The following is a 14,576-nucleotide window of genomic DNA, read 5'->3' as shown; positions in this document are numbered from 1 at the left end:
AATATGCTAGATTCATCGGAGTGTAACGAAAACACGGAAAATCCGTCAAATGTAAGTATGATAACAACATTTTGTTATGATACAAAAATATGACAAGCCTATATTATTTCGCAGGGAATGATTAATAATAAAAGATAAATCAAGCAAGGGATGAGAGACGTCTAGGTCATGACAGCAAAATATAATGGTATCAAGATAAATATTATCACATATATTCCTTTAGCTAAATGTCTATTACAAAACGATTTATTTCTTACCGGTAATTTTGCCTAGAAGTAAATATTTAAAATATACCAAATAACACACGACGACACAGATAAATAAAAAAAAGGGATTTTTAACCGATGTTTGGGAAATAAACACGCGCACGACGATAAAAAACTAAGCTAAAAATTTTAAAACATGTCTATGTAGCAAAACGTTCCTGGCTGTTATCGTAGCCGTTAGGGCCAAACGCAGAGAAAATGTTTGTAACTATTGGTTTCTGAGCGTGAAGCCGATTCTTAGTAAGTACCGTAAAATATTTGTGTTATAACGGAGATTTCAACAAACCGACGCCGTAATGTTAATGCTTAGCTACGATATTTATGGCCAAAACATCAAAAAGAGTATTTGAAATATAGCGCATGCGTGTTAGAATCCTTTCGGTACGCGCGCGTATCCGCAACCATTTTGTGTTCGGAGTTGTTGATGAATTGTCACAACTCAGTGCCGCCAATCGTCAAAGTTACCAATCGGCAGTCGAACTTCGAGATAGCCGTGCGCTTCGACGCGCCTTTCCGACATTCCGAAACATCTCTGTAGAGCCGCATCTGATTTTCTGATCGGTGAGTTATCCGTGATTTTTCTAGGTGTAGTCGGTTTTGCTTTCGTCTCCTATATCGAGGTCATCGCTAAAAATACGTCCGCGATTTCGCAAGCGGCATCATTGGTTTTACAAACTATACTCGTGTAATTAATTCGAATATTAGCGTAGGTGAAATAAAATAACACGAAAATATGTTCGCGTGTCTGACGGCGCGTCCTTGATATCTTCAGCGCATGCGCGCGTACTAGGACTTATTTACAAATTTGGAACATGACGCATTTTTTTTTTGAATCTATCTGTGCGTCATTAATTAATGTACATTTTAAAACTTATTAATTGATTTGCTTATGTTGCCCATGATCTTATATATGATATATACTATATTTTTGTAATTTTTCTAAGACTAAACGAAGTATCAGATCTAATATTAAGTCTCAATTAAATCACAATCAATTCAGACATGCCGACAGAATTTTATCATTAGAAAACATTATTTCAACAAAGGTCAATGGGTAATGGGGTATTTTAATTAATAAATATATTTACACATTTAGCATTTTATAACATATTTATTTAATATAAATATCTAAATCGTTTTAAAATTAACAAAAAAATCAAATATAACATTAACTATAAAAATGTGCACATTTGGTGGTTTTTAACTAATTCATGATTAGATGCTCTGAGCCCCGAATGTTTTGTATTAACACATTTGCGTACACTTCTACGATTGCAGATGCTCATTTGAGTTCGCATGGGACACGTCTACAATTGTAGACATATGTGCTTACTCATTCGTATGCAATTATAATTCACTTTGTTATGTCCCATTAGCGGTCGAAAAATATGTTTCTAATTAAATGTTTCATATTCTGGAAAGTGGAATAATTTTTTTTTTGTTATTAAGAAAACGTGAGTAGTTTAGTGATTCAACCTATTAAAATATGTGATAACGAAAAGGCAGAAAATATCAAAATGTATTTTTAAGTGAAATCAGTATAAGAAATTGCGATATTGTTTTTTTTTTATTATTAAAATAACACTTTTTAATTTATATAAGATACAATAAATTAAAATTTTTTTTTTGAATAGATTTTTTACTCCAATTTTTATATAGTTGTAGATCCCTGTTATATTTTCAATTCCTATCGTATCTGGTGATCATATATTTGGAATTTATAAAAAATAGAACGCTAGATAACCGAACGTTTTTACTGCAACGGCACGATTTTATCGCTTTTGACCCCCTAAAATATTAAATAACCACTGGATGCATTATTGACAATATATAAAAAAGTAAAGGGACTTATTAAATATTTAAAACAGACATATGTATATTTTTTGTTTTTTCCACTACATGCTATTATTATTATCTAAGTTTTTGCGTGTAAAACACCAGATACAGTGTCACTATCGCACATATTTAGTGTTAAAAACATACAACCCAATCACTGCGTTTTCATTATTTAATTGAATAAATTGATGGAATTGCCCATACATACGTTATTGTTTATGAACATCGTCTATAAGACGTATTTTTTGAGATAAATACTGATTAATGAGTATTCTCAAAAACTGTGCGTTTTGCATGGATTTTTGTTTTTGCTTATCGTATTTTCTATATTATACATTGATCATTATTTTATAAGCATTAATTGCACTTCTAACACAACATTTTTTTTTTCCACAATTTGAATGTTTTTTTCAGAAAATATTGATCTGTGATATTTATATTGAAAAAGCTTTCGACAATGTTTGTCACTGAAGATCTAACTGTATTATCCTTGAGTTATTTGAGCGATTGTATACATTTTGTAACCGAAAGAATATTAATATATGAGGCCTATCATTAATGACATAAATACGACAGTAACAAATTTCAGTTAAACGTTTATCAATTCAGGCAATGTTTATAAAACTATAGACTTGTTCAATTTTATATTACAATAATAATTAATAAAAATGTTTAAGAAAATTAACGATTTTTTAGCTTCAAATGGACTTGTATACCACTTTCAATAATAATAAATTATGAAAAATATAAACAATAGAAATTTAAAATTTATGTTTTAATTAAAGCTGGCTTTTCTAAAATGCATATTTTAATGTAAAATAATAATAATTTAAATGAGAGTTTATAAGGAAATAATTGCATTAATATTATAATAAATTTATAAATGAATAAGTATGACGAGAAATTGCTTAAGATAACTGATAATAACTAACTTATTTATCTTTTACACTTAGTGAAGTAATTATGGTGAATATGAGATATGAAAGGCAGAAAACACATCGATTATTATTTTCAACAAAAATATTCCTGCGTTAACATTTTACAGTTCTACTTCTTTTGATTAATTTATGAGGATATTGTACAACATTGACTGTGATTATAAATATAGAAAAAGGATATTATTATCTGACTAAAACTATCAATAACTAATTTTTTTCCAAAAGTGGATGTATACCACTTTAAAAAAACGACTCATATGACAAATAATTTATTGTTTGCATTATTTCTTTAAAGTCAGACTTAACATATTGGTTTCATTTGGTAAACATGTTTTAAAGTATGACGTCACATTTCTTTTTTAGCGATTCAAAATTGTTATTTGATAAACAGTGACCTTTGTATAGTATAATGTGCTGTGCAAATGTTTCATCGTTGCTAAAATATAAGATTTATTCCACTACAAGTTGTGTTAAATAAAAATTGATCTAAGGACTCTTCAAATTTTTTCAGAAAATTGTGTATTTTTATTCACTACCCATAATATTATCCGTAGTGCAATAAATAGTTGCCGTTTTTTCATTTATCAATCAGATGCAAGAAAAAAAAACAACATAATTTTAATCAATTATGTATTCACTATCTAAATTTAGCAGTATTTGCCATATTATTACTAACTTTATAATTAAATAATTATTGAATTATTTTGGTTTTGAGACAAAAAAAGAAAAGTCGATTTTTATTTATTCTAGGTTAAGTCTAGGTGTTATTTATCACGTTAAATTAAATAAACAGAATTTAAATCATTTGAATCATTCATCTCATTACAATCGTGGTACTCATACATACTATATGTGTCTTTGTCTTTTGAACAATTGTTTGATGACATTAAGTAGTTTTAAAAAAATAAAAACCGTTATTAATAATTAATTACAGTCGACCCCCCTATAGCGTAGAGATTAGAACTTCTCTATAGGAATACTACGTTTTAGGGAGGATTAGGGATGCAAAATTTGAGGTTAGGTTCTTTCGACTATATTTTGTGAATTTTACGAAATTAACAAATCAAACTTATTTTCCCATTTTTATGTATTAAATGACTTTGTAATTAGTTTGTAAATTAGAGCACGTGCCCTATGTTCTTATTGTGACACGCGCGCGAAGAATCTCCTTGATTTTGCGAGTGCCAGGGGAATCAAACGCAACAGTTAGTTTGAGTTATTTTTTTAAATCCATATTAAAATTCTGACCTAAAAAATGCGAGCCTTTATTTATTTATTTTACTTTTATTATTATTAATTTTAAATAACTTGAGAAAAACGTCCAGATGTTATGGACATGGAGCTGCTAGTAAAACACAGATGTCTAATATGTGTAGACAAAGGACTCCAAATGTCCGATGTAACTGATTCATTATTTGTAGCAATTTAAAATGGATCACTAATTTAATATACCACCACACATATAAGATCACATTTTTGGATGCAATCCGCCCCAAGTTTGACTTTCTGATGGATTGCCTTTGTCTATACATTGCCTATGGCGTTTATTGGTGCCAAAAAATGCTTCGTTTCTAATTTCCAATAATAATAGCTGGCCACACATGCATGGATTTGTCCGAGATGGATGTCCGGCAGACAAATCCGATCGTGTGTGGTGTGAAAAACCACAGATATGTCTGTCCGCTGTCCGTGCTCAAAACGAACACGGATACTCAGATCCGAGCATCCGAATGCGCCCGTGAAAACGACGGTTTACAGTGTTTTTTTGTTAAAATTTAACCCCTAAGTGATTTTATGACCTGGGCTATTTCCGCTCGGCTTTATTCATTTGTGCCAAAGTTGCCGCCATCTGTAGGTATATTGTCTAAAAGATCTAAAAAAGGTTTTATTCATTTATGACCCATCTGTCACTCAATATTATTACCATTGAAAATGTATTTTTTAACATTTTTTTTATCAAAGACGATGAGATATTTACTAAACGAAATTCGTGTGCTAAAAATTATTGTAAACCATGTCATTTATTATTGTTTTGACGCTAACACCATTAGTTACTCTTCTAGTACTGTAGGAATTGGGCTTAACAATATGCTTGTTTATTTGAAGTGCAGAATCACCTGAAAATACGTAAATCTGATGTCCGATAAGACTTATGTTATGTGTGGCAAAGCTCGGATAAATCTGTCCGGGTGTCCAGCAGACAGATCTGTGTGTGCTTAGCTAATATTCTTCAAAAAGGTTGGTTTTTATTTTATTTCATCAGATAAGAAAGGCACACATTGATACCCTGCATTCATTTCATTGGCGTTAGATTGTGTGATTCCCATCGGTTCAATTTAGGCACTTACCTTATCGCCAACAAATGTTGATAGATCGTCGATTGCGTTGATTCTGAGTATCTCGCAAACATGTAGGCTAGGACCAATCACAAAATCTCATAGAGCTGTGTTATCCAGCATTTCAAGCCTTGTTTTACCCACTGATTTGTTCGCAAATGAAGAATTACTGGAACGAAATTTATCAAATCGCTTTCTAAACTTTCGTTCCGTCACACAGTCATCTCTGTACAAATCGCGAATTTTTTTTAATTAAAAAAACATGCTAAATATGGGTTAGATTTACTTCCATATTGACTACTATTTTCTCTCGAAATTTATACTTGCGGACGCTAAGAAATGTCTAAATAAAATAACGATGAATGTTTCAAAATGCATAGCAAAAAATATGAAATTTTCCCCTTTAGTTTTTTTGATATGATTTTTAAAACAATGTGTAAAAACGGCACGTATTTATGGCATTACTGATATTACTGTGGATGAATAGAAAAATTAACTAGACGTGTTGTGCAATTCAACAAAGTGTATATGAATTCATTGGATGAATTAGCACATGAGTACTTACGAACGGAAATGTACTCTTTAGCTATTGACATAGTTTATAATTTTGTTGGACTGTGGTGGTATTGTTGCGTATTTTAATTGAGCAATTCTATACTTAACCCATTACCTGCCTGATTTTTTTTTGTGATACAAGTGTTCTTTTTTACCGAAAAATAACACTTTAAAAAATAGATTTTTATAAATGTTCCCAATTGGGAATCATGGCGTATGATGTGTAAAATAAAAATATATTTAACTATTGCTTTCTTTTTTTTGCACAAAAAATAAATCAATGTATTATTTCAATTAATCAGTTGTAAGAGAGGTCCAAGTATGAAACCATTAATAAAATATGTTTATATTAATTCAGTATTTGTGACTAAATTCATGCATTACACATAGATTTTAGTGTTTCTTATGATAATCAAATATATTTTTTTAATCTTTATGACTTACTATTCATATAATTTCATATTGAACAATTATAGATCTAAAATATAGGTCGATGTACTCAACTTAACCATTAAACCACAGGAAGGACCTATACTGAAGAGCCGCGGTCACTACTAAGAACATTTTATGGCGTAAAACTATGTTTTTTTCCCTCTGGTCACACCGCCTCAGTTCTCTTATTTTATAATTGCTATATATATTATAATCATATATTTTTTCTTTGTTCTGTATAAACAGAACGATTTCTTTTTGTGATGATTTAGTGGTTCGTAATAACTGATAGACTTAAACATTTTTTTTTTATTGTTTCTATTACATATGCAGATAGTTGAAGATCAATATGAATGTAAATTTTACTGTATTTTTTTTTTATAAAATGCATTGACACAACTTACATATTTACGATTTTGCTTTCCTAAAAAATAGTTTCATATCCTACCTATTATTTAATTTCGAAATTCTTTTTTGTCTTTTTTAAGTAAAAATTAAAAAAACATAACCGCATGTAAGGGTTAATCCGTCTCTGTTAGAAAGTTATCGTTAAAAGATACTAGGCAAAAGTGGCCTATGGACCAATGTAAGTGAACTATATACCATTTAAAAGAACTAATCAAGACCAAATTTTTTTATTTTGATCCCATCAAAATATTACCTACAGAAATTAAAAATTACATAACATAATGGGACGGAGTGATATTTATTCTGTCGCAAGTTGCATGTAGTGACATGCGTCTGCGCTATCTTTCATTGCTTATCGTGAACTATTGTGCGCTTTTATACATTTTTCGATTACCTATCTATTGATAACTTGAGCTTTGCCATTTCACCGACTTTTCCATTGCCCTCACGGGCACGTAAAAATAATAATCGTTTTATTTATTAACCTATTTATCAACCCGATATGCCTTATGGTAAAAAGAAATATGATTTTCTCAAAATCCTCGGTGCATATTTTGATGCGCCTTTCTATGAATATAGAGCTATGGTCCCCCAGCAAAACTCATCTCTATTGGTTCATAGGCCACTCTCCTTACAAATATGCCCAGTATCAGAATTTTTAATATTTTTTGTTTTACTTATCTGAATGACCTTTGCTGTACTTATTAATATTTTATATCACTCAAGTTGAATATGAAATATACGTGATAATGAAGCAAATTAGCATATTTTACTCAGCTGCTAATGAAACACATTTATTTACTCACTCAATTCAGAGTGACGTTTAATTTGGCGCCTTATTCATGGCCATGTAGCAGAGGATCTGTCCTGAATTATTCTTTTACCACCTCAACTCCACAGAAGCTGAATCTGATGCGACTAAATATGCCCAGTTGTCACAAAAGACCGTATCGCTTTAGTTCCAGGCTGCAATCTATTCCAGTAGCATATAAAATTTTAACATTTATAATTATCAAGCTGCAAATTATATAAATATTACACATCTCTATTTTTTACGCAATAATTATATTAAAAACTGACCTTTAACAACTTTATTTTCAGAATAAAAATGAACAACAAACAATCATACAATGCCCATCAGCCAACGGCTCCGGTCTACGGTTTCAACGTACCGCCGCCGCCGAGTTATGCGCAAGCCGTCGGCGGAGTGGCCCCGTCTAGCCCCTACGTCCCACCATATGCAAGCAATGGTAAATATTTGTGTGTTATCACCTGTCCGTTATATAATTTCTGTTGCTAAATTTATATTTTTTTCAGCAGAAGTGGAGCATTCCATCGTTACGACCGTTGTACCTGTGGGGCCTCAGCCAACGCACATGATATGCCCTAGCTGCCACGCTGAGATAAACTCCAAGACCAAAACTGAGCCGGGCATGATTGCTTATGTGTCTGGAATTGTGATAGCACTGCTTGGGTGAATATTTTTATTTAAAATAATCCATGTAGTGCATGACCATTTTTTAATGTCAATAAAATATTTTTTTTAATCTCAATGAAAAAAAAACATAGTCTGTACGATTTATATATCACCGTTTTCTTTAACACTATATGTTTTCTCCATATAAACTCACAACACAAATCTCGTTTCTAAGTGCATATCAAATTGAAACAAATCTTGCTTTGTTTCTTGTTTCCTTTAGTTTTAAGTTAAACCATTATAATTAAGTAGGAACAGTTACTAGATGTAATTCTAGGGAACATTTTGCATCTGAATAATACATATTTGTCAACTAGCTCTGTTCTAAGTTATAGTGATATAAATTTGTGGTAGTGTTCCTAATAATACGTACTACTAGGAAGGTTGCTTTTTGTGTGTTTACACTTTATTTACTCTAAAATTTTTATGATTTTTAAGATAATAATGACTAGTGAATGATTGTGGTAGTGTTCAATATTTTCATAAGATGCACAATATAATTCAATTATTTTTATCCGACCCATATAACACGATGCTTTATCTCGCTTAAATTATTGTAATGATCCTGTAGTTGAATAAAAATGTGACGGAAAAATATACTTTATCATAGCTATATAAACTGAATTATTTTTTACGTTCTGTTTGCTCAATGTCGATGTTATCTTTTAACGTTTTTGCTAATTTCCACACAATTAGCATACAAGATTAATGGTGAAAAAATACGAGTGTTATTTGACAGGGAATTATTTTAAAAGGTTTAGCATTTAAATAAATACTTTGTTCCATAAAACTAATTGTTTATGCATTACAATAATAAGAAACGAGCATTAAATAAACGCATAAAATTAAATGGTCAGAATTTAAATTCATTTTGGGTCAGAATTTTATTAGCACCATGGTCAGAATAAAAATTAAAAACGGTCACAATAAAAATAATAAACGGTCAGAATAAAAATAACACATGGTCATAATAAAGTAATTGTTTAATGAAATTAAGTAGTATTAAAAAAATATTATATTTTTATTAATTAATCGAAATACATTTTTATTAATTAAGAAAGATGCATTTTTTTAATCAATTATAAGCGCCTTAGTTGCCAACTTTGACCTCCATCTTTGTCTTTTCATCCCAATCGGTATCTGTTTAGCCGCTGGTGGAGGTCGAAAAAGTTTAATCTGACCATGTGTTTACATAAATCTTACCATTTAATATAAATTCTAACCAATAATTATAAATTCTGACCGCTAGTATTCTGACCTTTTAATATAAATTCTGACCCATGCAATATAAGTATATTAAAATTCTGACCCGAAAAATGAGAGCCTTAAATAAATGCATAGATTGAGCAACATTTTATTTATAATGTACATTAAAATATATAATCTGCGCATTAGCGTTTCGTTAGTGTAGCGAACGACCGAATTTAAGCAGCATTGGGTGTGGTAATACTTATACTCATATTAATGCATTTATTCGAAATACAATAATAATATAATTATTAAAAGTTGCTTTTTTCAATGACTAAAATAATAAAAGAGTTAATCAGTTTGTTTCTGCTTGGATGGTAAATTGTTAGAAACACATGTTTTTAGCATTTTACGATAATTGTTAAAATTCGGATTGGATGGAAAAAATATATATAATGCAGAAAGTTATTCATGGGGTATTCACTGTTCTGACCAACCCTCACTCGCTGCCGCTCGCTTGCACCTAACATATTCAGCAGTTAAATGAAAAGCTCGTTATAGTTAATAATTCTTTTAACACATAATGCGCCTCACTTTTGCGCGAAAAAACACACGTACAGCTGGCATATTTGCGTGCGATCTAAAACTACGCTACTGTTAATTATAAAAAATCAATGAGAACTTTTCGATCGTAAATATTCAATTTATACAAAATCTTTGTCGAAATTTCATAAGGCATAAAATGATACTTCAGCATACGAACACCACATGTGTGACTATCCTAAAATTTGTCAGCATCGATTCTAAATGAGAATTCGTTATGGTGTGTTTTAGGATAATATATAAGGATATTTAAAAAGATTTTTTTTAACAAAATCTTGATCCACTAGTTATTTTTTAATTATTTAAATTTGTGTGAAAATAATTATAATAACGACATCTGTTAAAAGAATATACTGTCTAAAATATAATTAATACATTTTGGTGCCCTAAAATATGCAAAGAGTCGAGTTTCATGCGTCTGGCTGTACAATCTAGTCCCCAAAAAGCGTGTTAATCAGATTCCGGCACTTGAAGTGTTAATATATAGAGGTTATTTATGGGGTGTTCACTCTTCTAACTAACGCTCGCTTGCACCTAACCTGACTAACAGTTAATACCTTTTTTTTATTAAATTACAATAAATGCGTATTTTATTTTATATATTGCTCATTTAAATTGTACTTTATTTTATTATAATAAACTCAAATTAAACATTATTTCAAAGCATACAAAGCGGTCATTTATTCAAGTATGACCACGCCCAATGCTGCTTAACATCGGTCGTTCGCTACACTAATGAAACGCTAATGCGCAGTTTATATATTTTAATGCACACTACAAATAAAATGTTGCCCAGTCTATGCATTTATTTAATGCTCATTTCTTATTATTGTAATGCATAAACAATTAGTTTTATGGAATAAAATATTTTTATAAATTGCTCATTTAGATATTTTATTAATGGACGATGGTATTATCAATAATTAAAATAACTTTGAAGGGTTGTTTTTTTTTCTTTAAATAGCCATTAAATTTAAATCATCAGATTGTCCAGAAACGCAACGTAACTCATTATATTATCTTTTCAGTTGCTGGTTCGGATGCTGTTTGATTCCTTGCTGTATCGACGAGTGCATGGACGTCCACCACTCGTGTCCCAACTGCAAAGGCTATCTGGGAAGATTCCGCCGATAAAACGATCGAGCAATATATATTCGACAACAAAAAAACGTTTTCCGCGCCGCAACCTTTTACCGGTCTAAAAGATTTTAACTAAAATATTATCTTTGAATGTAATAATTTTTAAGTGTAAATTTTAAACTATTGTTTTATTTAGGCCGGTGATCGGTTTATACCCATATTGTGTCGCTTTATGAATCTATTAAATAATGGCTTGCGGTATATATTTATATGTATATGCAACCATGTATTTATATGTAAAACAGTTTCATTACAATTTACATTGTAACGATTCGCTGTGTATTTGCTGTTGCTGTTTGTAAATTTGTACTATGCGAGTTTTTTTATGATAAATATTGGCAATATGAAACTTATGCGGCGCTCTTGTACTCGCTTATTTTCGTACGTAACCTCAATCACTTGTGGTCTTTTAAATATAGAAATTTAAACTACTATAATTTGTAATCAATATCACTCAAACTATTTACTCTTATATAAATTTTCAATTTGATTGGTTTGTTTCATAAATTAAAATTAAAATTTATGAATAATTGCATTTTATGTTCTAAGTTATATCTCTTTCTAATCGAACACCTGGCGAAGATGGTTTTGTTTTGCTATGACATTTGTAATAGAATCTTTTTTAAATAGATGCAGTACTAGTTAAGTAAAATATGCAATATATTAAGTAACTTGGGATTGCTTCTAAGATTGTGATCGGCGATCGGCAGTCAGTAAAAGTTTGATTCAGTCGCCAGGTTACATTATACGTATGTGTTCAATCGTGTCTATATGTTTATACATTTATACTAACTATTCTCAATTTAGAATTTTTAAAATCATGTATGTATATGTTTTTTTTACAAACGTGTGTCATATGGCAATAAATATAAAATTGCTGCTCTATGGAAGAGGGGGAGAAATATGTACGTATTGATGGAATCGTGAGATTTGTACGTACTATATACATATATGTACGTACGCATTTGAGTGCCTATGTGTTAATATGATAATATGATATAATATAACAATTTTAATTATTACAATATATAAAAGGTAATTCTACTTTTTTTGAATAGAATTTTTAATTATTATAATATATACTTATAATAATATTATAATTATCTCTTGAATACTAAGTATAAAGAGGTATTTTAATCATCATATTTTTTTTCTCAAGTAGTGCTTCCTTTCGATCTTACTTTTATAATTGCATTTTAAACTCTAGTTATTTAAAGTTAATACTATACTAACAATCGATAATTGTTTTATTTAAATTTTAAGTGAAAAATTAAGCCGCTAATATTAAATGTCAACAGGAATTTACAAATGTATTACATTATCGAGATATATTGACAACATTTTAACTTGATCTAATGTCAATTTTATTTATGTGTTTATTAATCTGCACATTTATAAATTTTGTATTTTAAGAATACTTATTTCAAAATAAATTTTTAATGTAATAAGTCTTGTTTTATTTAAAATATTAACCTATTTTAATTTTAGATTATTACAAGTCGTAGTATCATCTATATCACTTCTTTGTAGATTTTCAAGGAGATAATTATTATACATATGTAAGTAAATTAAACATTTAGTTGCCAATATCTGATACAGATGGCCCTCGACTTTCGCACATAATTGGTTCCTGAAAATGTGTGCGAATATTGAATGTTCGAAAGTAGAGGGAAGTAAAAAAAATTTGAAATTGTGTGTATTTTAAAATATTTATTTATCAAGTAAATATAAGATGCTTAAGTGGCGTTTAAGAGATATGTTTAAGTGGTGTTTGCGGGTGTTTCCTTTGAAAAGTTATCAAGAGTTAACTGTTTTCCACTATTCTTTTTCTTTTCTTCATATAGTATTTTATAACATGCTATGTCTTTATTGATCGCCCTACGCCAGTGGTTCTTAACCTTTTCAAAGTCACGGTGCACTTTTGATCATGGGAAAAAGTGACGGTGCACCAGAATTAAGAGGTTGAAAAAAATATGTGGACATAATTTTTATTACATATTTAAAAATAATAATAGTTACATACAAAATTTTACATACAAATTTTTTACATATTTTTTTAAATTAAATTATATAAAAAGCGTTTAGTATTGAAAATAAATTTAGTTATTAATTTTGCCCTAGAACCAATTTTTAATTACGTGTTTTATTAAAAATATTTGTATTAATATTTAAAGGTGCTCTTTGGATGGCAAATCTCAGTGGTGCATTTTCCCCCCTTTGTTTACCCAAAATGACGTTCCTGCTTAAAATATTGGAATTTATATGATCGATCAAAAATTGATTAATGTGATGCCTGAGCTTTTGCAGATATTAGAAATATTAGGTCGAATATTTTATATAGTTACCCTGAATTCTTCGTTTAAATTTTTTTCTGTTTTTCTCGGTTTTTAGTTTTCATATTAGTTGTTGTTGAGAAGCCAAGCTCACACAAATATGATGTTGAAAACTGTAACAAAATTTTCAGTGTCTTCGTGTAAAGAACTGAATGATCCTCTTGGACAGTAAACCAACAATTCTTCATAGTTATTTCGGAAAATTTAATTTTTAGAGTACGATCAGTCGACAAGGATACTAATTTGATGATTTCGTATCCGGTCATAATTTTCTATATTTAAGAATAAAAAAGAATGTGCAATCTTTTCTTCCAATAAAGTTAAATGTTCTATTATTGCGGAAATAACTCCCTCGGGAATGTTTTCGTTAAGTGAAGAAAACATATCTACTTTTTTATTATTCGATTTTTCCAAAGAGTTATTTTTTTCCGAAATCCTGTCAATTTGTCAATGGATTTCATGAATTTTTCCTTGAATACTTGTGTTAACGTTATTTAAGTAATTAAAAATATCTGCTAAATATGTAACTTTAGCATGCTAATCATTATTCTGAAGACATTTTACAAAATTATCCATACCTTCATTTCGAAAAAAGATTAACAATTCATTCTTAAGTTCTATGAATCGGCATAAAACTTTACCCTTAGATAACCACCTGACTTCAGTGTAAAAAAGCAGCACTCGAACATCGTTTTTTAACATGCGTGTTGATTTTATGAAATTCACTATATTTACAACTTGATCTAGTACAGGTTTTAGTGCTGCTTGTAATGTTTTCGAAACTAAAGATTCTCTATGTAAAAAACAGGGCGTAGATATAATATTAGGTTTTCTTGTCTTTGCAAGGGTTACAAATCCTTTAAATGAGCCTACCATTGAAGGAGCACCATCCATACAAATTCCTACACATAACTCCCATGATATTTTAAATTGTTCTAAATATGAATAAATAAGATCAAAAACATCTTGTCCTGTCGTATGCTCGGTAAGTTCTTTGCAGCATTGATATTGATTCACTATTTTGTTTTCATTTATGAAACGAACGAATCTTAGTATTTGTGCCT

The 14,576-nt window shown here is 29.7% G+C and overlaps 1 protein-coding gene across 4 annotated transcripts; it reads left to right on the top strand.

The window, feature by feature from the left end:
- Window positions 1-433: 433 nt before the first annotated feature.
- Window positions 434-12,627, top strand: LOC148234437 (LITAF domain-containing protein). Of its 4 annotated transcripts, none has more exons than XM_088188032.1 (4): window positions 434-506; window positions 7,873-8,021; window positions 8,089-8,245; window positions 11,068-11,611. In XM_088188032.1, the coding sequence occupies exons 2-4, from the start codon at window positions 7,880-7,882 to the stop codon at window positions 11,171-11,173; spliced, it is 405 nt and encodes a 134-aa protein (XP_088044158.1). In that variant the 5' UTR covers window positions 434-506; window positions 7,873-7,879; the 3' UTR covers window positions 11,174-11,611. The 4 variants fall into 4 exon arrangements, with proteins under 4 accessions (XP_088044158.1, XP_088044160.1, XP_088044159.1 ...); XM_088188034.1 differs by having other exon boundaries at window positions 8,092-8,245; window positions 11,068-11,321; XM_088188033.1 differs by lacking the exon at window positions 434-506 and adding an exon at window positions 568-827 and having other exon boundaries at window positions 8,092-8,245; window positions 11,068-12,627.
- The last annotated feature ends 1,949 nt before the right edge of the window (window positions 12,628-14,576 follow it).

This window comes from Plectrocnemia conspersa, unplaced genomic scaffold (genome assembly GCF_051122295.1).
Source record: "Plectrocnemia conspersa isolate PC_06_02 unplaced genomic scaffold, ASM5112229v1 ptg000006l, whole genome shotgun sequence".
Lineage (NCBI taxonomy): Eukaryota > Metazoa > Arthropoda > Insecta > Trichoptera > Polycentropodidae > Plectrocnemia > Plectrocnemia conspersa.
The sequence above is the reverse complement of the archived record's forward strand: the minus strand, read 5'-3'. Positions and strand labels throughout refer to the sequence as shown.

Coding starts and splice junctions, on each gene's coding strand:
- LOC148234437 (XM_088188032.1), top strand. CDS start 7,880: ATGAACAACAAACAATCATACAATGCCCATCAGCCAACGGCTCCGGTC. Junction 8,022..8,088: donor CCCACCATATGCAAGCAATG/GTAAATATTTGT, acceptor TATTTTTTTCAG/CAGAAGTGGAGCATTCCATC. Junction 8,246..11,067: donor ATTGTGATAGCACTGCTTGG/GTGAATATTTTT, acceptor TTATCTTTTCAG/TTGCTGGTTCGGATGCTGTT.